Consider the following 6811-nt stretch of genomic DNA (forward strand, 5'->3'; position numbering starts at 1 on the left):
TGTGACCTCCCAGGCTCAGGCAATCCTCTCACCTCAGCCTCCTGAGAAGCTGGACTACAGATGCCTGACACCATGCCCAGTTAATTTTTGTATTTTTGGTAGAGATTTTGCTCATGTTGCTCAGGCTGAACCATACTTTATACTTCTATTTCTATTTTATAATTTGTGGTGTTCTTCTGACCTTCATTTTAACTCTGTCTTTCCTTTCAGGCTGGTTTAAACTCTATACTGAGCCTTCCCTGGCCACTAAAACTTGTGGCCCTTCCTAGATTCACTGTGGGCTCTCCATCTTTTGGTCCTTAAGGTTCTGCTCAGCCTAAGTCCTTTGTGGTGAAATAGCATTAGGCATTTCTCCAAAAGAACCTAGGCATAGTGCTATATGGTAGGTACTAATACTTGTTTAACTGAATTGAATTTCTGAGCCTGTTTTCTTATCTGTAAGATCAAAGGTATAGACTAGACAGAATGAAGATCTCTTTTGGTTCTAAATGTTATTGCCCTATGAAAATACTCAGGGAATAATCAAAATAATTATTTTTCTAATGATTTTGTAAAACCTATGATCAATGTGATAGATATCACAAATCAAACACTAAGTGTGGTAGAAACCATACACATTAAATTCAACTTAAATAAACTACAGCACTTACTACATAAACAAAATACAGGCTGGATGTGGTGGCTCATGCCTGTAATCCTAGCACTTTGGGAGGCCGAGGCAGGTAGTATCACCGAGGTCAGGAGTTCAAGATCAGCCTGGCCAATACGATGAAACCTTGTCTCTAGTAAAAATACAAAATCAGCCGAGCATGGTGGCACACACCTGTAATCCCAGCTAGCTGGGAGGCCGAGGCAGGAGAATCGCTTGAACCTGGGAGGTGGAGGTCGCAGTGAACAAAGATCATACCACTGCACTCCAGCGTGGGTGACAGACAGAGGCTCTGTCTCAAAAACAAACAAAACATAGTGGGAGACACAGAGAAATCAGATACACCTTGCACTTGGAAACATATATTAGGTAAAGAAACAGGTTAAAACAGAATTAAATGCTAAACATAGGTTGCAGTGATGTGTTCTTCTATTACCTGTTTTTCCAGGGCAGCCTTTCCCACTTCTTTTGTGCATGATGTGAGTGTTTCATTCAAGCACTGTAAGCTAAGGAAAAAAAAAAAAAGGAAGAAATGAAACTTTATCCTAAGCTCAAATGAAGACTTCAATAGCGGTTCCAAAGGTATACCTTGCCAGTTCAAGCCGATCACAAAGTTTTTCTACCTCTTCCATCATTTTAACCCGCTCTGCCTCATTATCAGAAAAATGATTCCAGTTCTGAAAGCACAAACACAAAAATTATCTCACATTTACTGACACTCAAAAATACATCCATCAACACAATTACAAAGCACAAACTCTCAGAAATTCCGGATGTGAACATACATAAAGGCTTTCTGCTCGACCCGCGGTACCTCCACAGTACCTCCCAGGGCTCTCCCTAATCACCTAGCAATAAAAGGTATTCTATACCAAGTTGGAGGAGGAAAAAAAAAAAAAAAAAAAAAAAAAAAAAAAAAAAAAAAAAAAAAAAAAAAAAAAAAAAAAAAAAAAAAAAAAAAAAAGAACACCTAGGAATGTTATAAACGAATGGTTCCTTAGAGAATCACTTCAGGATCAAAAAATTCTGTATGATGACTCAAATTAAAATTCCTTTGTTTAGCTGCCTGTTCCAATGTGTGCTGAACTGTAAAATCTGGAAATTTTAAATGTGAAATTAAAAAGATGATATAGTATGCTAAGGATCAGGAGATATTAGCAAAAATTTCAATTAACTAAAGACTATGCTCAGAGTGGAACAGCATGATGTACAAGAAGTAATTGGCAAGTACTTCCCATGTTTTAAGCTGCTGCTGACACTTACGTCTTCTGTTCCTCACTTCACCTTGCTTCCTTAATCCATGCAATCTGGCTCTAAGGTTCCAATGCTTCTTTTACTATTCAGTCTTCCCTAGCCTTCCAAAAGCACTACTAATTTTCTTCCTTCCTGCCTGGTCACTGCTTCTCAGGCTTCTTTTCCTCTATCACTACCGTAAGTACTACTGTTCTGCCAGAGTCCCAGCCTCTACTCTCCCCACTCTATACTCTCTCCCAGGGTGATCTTGTGTTATCTGCAGAGTTTCTAGTGATATGAAGATGTGGAAGAGTCTGTGATAGTCCTGCTCTTGACCTTGTACACTCAGTCACGTACCAGTTATCTCCATTTGAGTGTCCCAACAAGCTCAACATCCTAAAGTGAAATCATTTTTGCCCAGTCTTTTCCTCCTCCTCTGTCTTCTACTGCCCTGAATGCTACCACCATCATCCATCCAGTATTCCAGGCAACAAATCAAGGCATATAAAAGATCTCACTCCTCCTGTTACCTGCAACACATAATCAATCCCAACAGGCAACAGACTAGTCTACTCCCTGAATATCTCTCCATTTCATCTACCTTTCTCCCTACTATCTCTAAGAGTTTAAGCCACAATACTATCTCACTTGAATTGTGGCAAAACACTCCTAAATTTTAGTCTCTCTGCCTCTAGTCTTCTCAGCACCCTGACCAACTCAGGATTGGATTAAGCTCTTTAGCAAGACATATAAAGCCCTTCAAAGATCTGGCTCCTCCTTGCCTCCTCAGGTGCCCCTGGTTCTAATTTAAATCTCATTTCTCTGGATCTCTGCATTCGCAATACTCCACCTCTCTTACCCTTAATCCTGTGTACATACTGCTACACCTTACTAAATTCTACTAGATGCAGAACATGTTCCTTGACTACCTTTTTGGTAACTTCTCATCCCAATACCTACCTTGAAGTGTTTGAATAGCTTGTTTACTTTTCATCACTAATCAGTAGACTACTTGAAAGAACTGTGCAATTATATCCACATCTATTATCACTGCTTGGTACACAGTAAATGCTCCTCAGATATCTAACAGTATCTGAGGAGCATTTACTATGAATAAATTACATGAGAAAGGAGCAAGAAAACAAAGTTACCCAATGTCAGAACATTTATTTACTCTCATTTATGCATAATCTCTAAAAGCTATTCAAGCTTTATTTCCTAATTGGCCTTTTTAAGGCTTTTATTGAGTTCTCATAAGTATTACATGTGAATTATCTCATTTAATCTTCACAACTCTATGACTAGGTATTATTTCAACTATAGTAGAGGTGAGGAAAGTGAGACACAAAGGTGTTGAGGTAACCCTCCTGAGGGTCCCACAGCTAGTAAGAGGTAGCTAGAGAATAACCTCAAACCCAAGCAGCTTGCTCTGAGCCCATGCTCTTTACCACTTTGATACACTGCACCCTTTTGAAAACAATCTTCTATGCAGTGGAATCTGAGAAAAATATATGTTTTCCAATTTGGATTTTCTTTTTCCTTATTAAAATGCCTAAAGAGATGACCAGTGCTTGTATTTTTATTAAGCCTCTTTCAACATCTGCTGATGGGGCAGGTTAATTTCAATTGTATTATTATCTGAAGATTTAGGATGGCATATATTAGACCGTACATGTCTACAGCCTTCTGGATAGTCACATGAAAGGTAACAATTTTTCTATACATATTAAGCATTTACATACTTACTAGATTCAAACACAATGGACAATGGTGTAGTACACAACATTCTCTGTGTGGCAATCTCTACTACAGCTTGGAATTTCACCAATTTATTTATTCAGTGCTGCTTAGAGTAAGAAACAGTACTGCCCTGACTTTACAAGCTTAAAATATAAGAATATCGGCCGGGCAGGGTGGCTCACACCTGTAATCCCAGCACTTTGGGAGGCCAAGGTGGGCGGATCACCTGAGGTCAAGAGTTCAAGACCAGACTGACCAACATGGTGAAATCCTGTCTCTACTTCCTTTTAAAAAAATAAATAAAGTAAAATAAAAATAAAATGTAAGAACATCTCTTGGTCAAAATTATACTTCAAAACATTTGGGGTTTTGGTCAATACTTTTTAGTCAAAATTGTATTTGAATGAAAACTACCAGTACTCCCTCAAATCATACCTCTTTAGATTAAAATGAAAACTTTTAGGACCTTGAAAACAAGTTTAAACTTCTAAAAATCTAAGATAAAAATTAATTTTGCACCATTAGGGAGCAACAAGCTAAAACCAAACTGTGGTACCTTCTCAGAAAAATCATCTGGCTTCTTCAACAAATCAGTGGCAATGGTGTGAGGTGGGGAGAAGTGGTGATACAGGGGGCCTGTTACAAATTAGAGGATCTTAAGAACAACCAGGAAACACAATAACTGAAGCCTTTGTATTGACCTTATTTGAGTCCTAATTTGCATACGCCAACTATAAAAAGATACTGCTGAGGCCATGCGCAGTGACTCACACCTATAATCCCAACACTTTGGGAGGCTGAGGCGGGTAGATCACAAGGTCAGGAATTTGAGACCAGCTGGCCAATATGGTGAAACTCTGTCTCTACTAAAAATACAAAAATTGGCTGGGCATGGTGGTGGGCACCTGTAGTCCCAGATACTTGGGAGGCTGAGGCCAGAGAATCACTTGAACCTGGGAGGTGGAGGCTGCAGTGAGCTGAGATCTCGCCACTGCACTCCAGCCTGGCAACAGAGCAAGACTCCGTTTCCAAAAAAAAAAAAAAAAAAACAAAAAAAAAAAAAAATAAAAAAAAAAAAAAAAAACAACTTTAACAAAAAAAAAAAAAAAAAAAAAAAAAAAGACACTGCTGAGATAACTGGATCTGAATATAGACACAGTTTCAGAATATTAAGGAACTTTTTTTTTTGGTTTGATAATGGTAAGATTATCTTTAGAAAAAAATCTATTAGGTTTGCAAAGCTGAAATATGCACATGTGAAATTTAGAAAAGGTTAAAAACATTTACACTAAGATAAAATGGTATTTGTTTAGTTGTATTTGTCTGTTTTACACAGACAGAGTCTCAACTCTGTCATCCAGGCTAGAATGAAGTGGTGTGATCTTGGCTCACTGCAATTTCTGTCTCCTGGGTTCAAGCAATTCTCCTGCCTCAGCCTCCTAAGTAGCTGGGATTACAGGCTTATGCCACTGGGCCGGGCTAATTTTTGTATTTTTAGTAAAGATGGGGTTTCATCATGTTGGCCAGGCTGGTCTCGAACACCAGTGATCTGCCCGCCTCAGCCTCCCAAAATGCTGGGATTACAGGCATGAGCCACCACACCTGACCTTGTTTAGTTATATTTGCAAAGTAAAGAAAATACATTTATGCTTGGCTAGGTGCAGTGGCTCATGCCTATAATCCTAGCACTATGGGAGTCTGAGATGGGCGGATCACCAGAGGCCAGGAGTTTTTGAGACCATCCTGGACAACATGGCAAAATCCTGTCTCTACTACCAAAAATACAAAAATTATCTAGGTGTGGTAGCGTGCACCTGTAATACCAGCTACTTGGCTGGCTGAGGCATTAGAATGGCTTGAACCAGGGAGGTGGAGGTTGCAGTGAGCTGTGACGGCGCCAATGTACTCCAGCCTGAGTGACAGAGTAAAAGCCTGTCTCAACAACAACAAAAACTTAATCAAAAACTTTTTTTTGGGCCGGGCACAGGTGGCTCATGCCTGTAATCCCAGTACTTTGGGAGGCCGAGGTGGGCAGATCACAAGGTCACGGGTTTGAAACCAGCCTGGCCAACGTAGTGAAACCCCATCTCTACTAAAAATATAAAAAATTAGCCGGGCATGATGGTGGACTCCTGTAATCCTAGCTACTTGGGAGGCTGAGGCAGGAGAATCACTTGAACTCAGGAGGCAAAGGTTGTGCAGTGAGCTGAGATGGCATCACTGCACTCCAGCCTGGGCAACATGAGACTCTGTCTCAAAAAAATTTTTTTGTAAATAAATATTTTGGCCAAGTGTAGTGGCTCATGCCTGTATTTCCAGCACTTTGGGAGGCCGAGGCAGGCAGATCACTTGAGGTCAGTAGTATGAGGCCAGCCTGGCCAACATGGCAAAACCCTGTCTGTACTAAAAACACAGGCATGGTGGCATGTGACTCTAATCCCAGTTACTGGGGAGGCTGAGGTGGGAGAATCACTGGAACCTGGGAGGTGGAGGCTGCAGTGAGCCAAGATCTTGCCACTGTGCACAGCACGCCAGACTGGGCAACAGAGCAAGACTTCATCTTAAAACAAAACAAAACAAACAAAAATATATATATATATATATTTTTTTTTTTTTGCTTAATCAGCAACTTGATTTACTCGTGCCTAGTGTTTGTTCAGTCTGACATACCTTGCATGAGTTTCGAAGTTTTTGCCTTTCCTTTTTAATGGCTTTTTTCTGGATATCTTTTTCCTTCTTTGCCAACAATGCTTGCTGTCTAACTTCTTCATCTTCTTTCTCCTTAGCTAACCGAGCAGCTTCTAATTCAGCTTGTCTTTGCTTTAAAAATAGGGAATAAAATCATTTTAATAGTTAAGTAAAATTCCTAAATGCTTTATAATTTAAGAATTTAAACTTTCAATAATTGTATTAGGAAAAAAGGCGACATAAACTTATTGAAAACTGAAGGATGAACTGGGAAAGGTACCTGGTAAAGATCTATAAACATTTATTAGAAAATGTAAAACAGATATATTACAAATAAGCATAACATCAAAGGGACTTATATGACAACATTTTTTTTTTGCTCAATAAAAACTTGCTGGTAAGGAAGATCTCTCTTGATTATAACAAATTGTCATGATTCATTCACAGTAGCACCCAATTCTCTGCTTTCAAATTATAGTCTTTTTTTTTTTTTTTTTTTTT

The 6811-nt window shown here is 39.1% G+C and overlaps 1 protein-coding gene across 4 annotated transcripts in view; it reads right to left on the reverse strand.

Annotated features, from left to right (window-relative positions):
* Positions 1-6811, reverse strand: part of DNAJC2 (DnaJ heat shock protein family (Hsp40) member C2) — a 38986-nt gene that overhangs the window by 6572 nt on the left and 25603 nt on the right. For all 4 annotated transcript variants that reach the window (XM_037736580.1, XM_017523041.2, XM_017523040.2 and 1 more), the window contains 3 exons: positions 6293-6442; positions 1238-1326; positions 1086-1155 (listed from right to left, as the gene is read on the reverse strand). In XM_037736580.1, coding sequence (XP_037592508.1) covers positions 1086-1155; positions 1238-1326; positions 6293-6442 — 309 coding nt within the window. The remainder of the gene's footprint in view (positions 1-1085; positions 1156-1237; positions 1327-6292; positions 6443-6811) is intronic.

Source organism: Cebus imitator, unplaced genomic scaffold, assembly GCF_001604975.1.
Source record: "Cebus imitator isolate Cc_AM_T3 unplaced genomic scaffold, Cebus_imitator-1.0 Scaffold26, whole genome shotgun sequence".
In the NCBI taxonomy this organism is placed as follows: Eukaryota; Metazoa; Chordata; class Mammalia; order Primates; family Cebidae; genus Cebus; species Cebus imitator.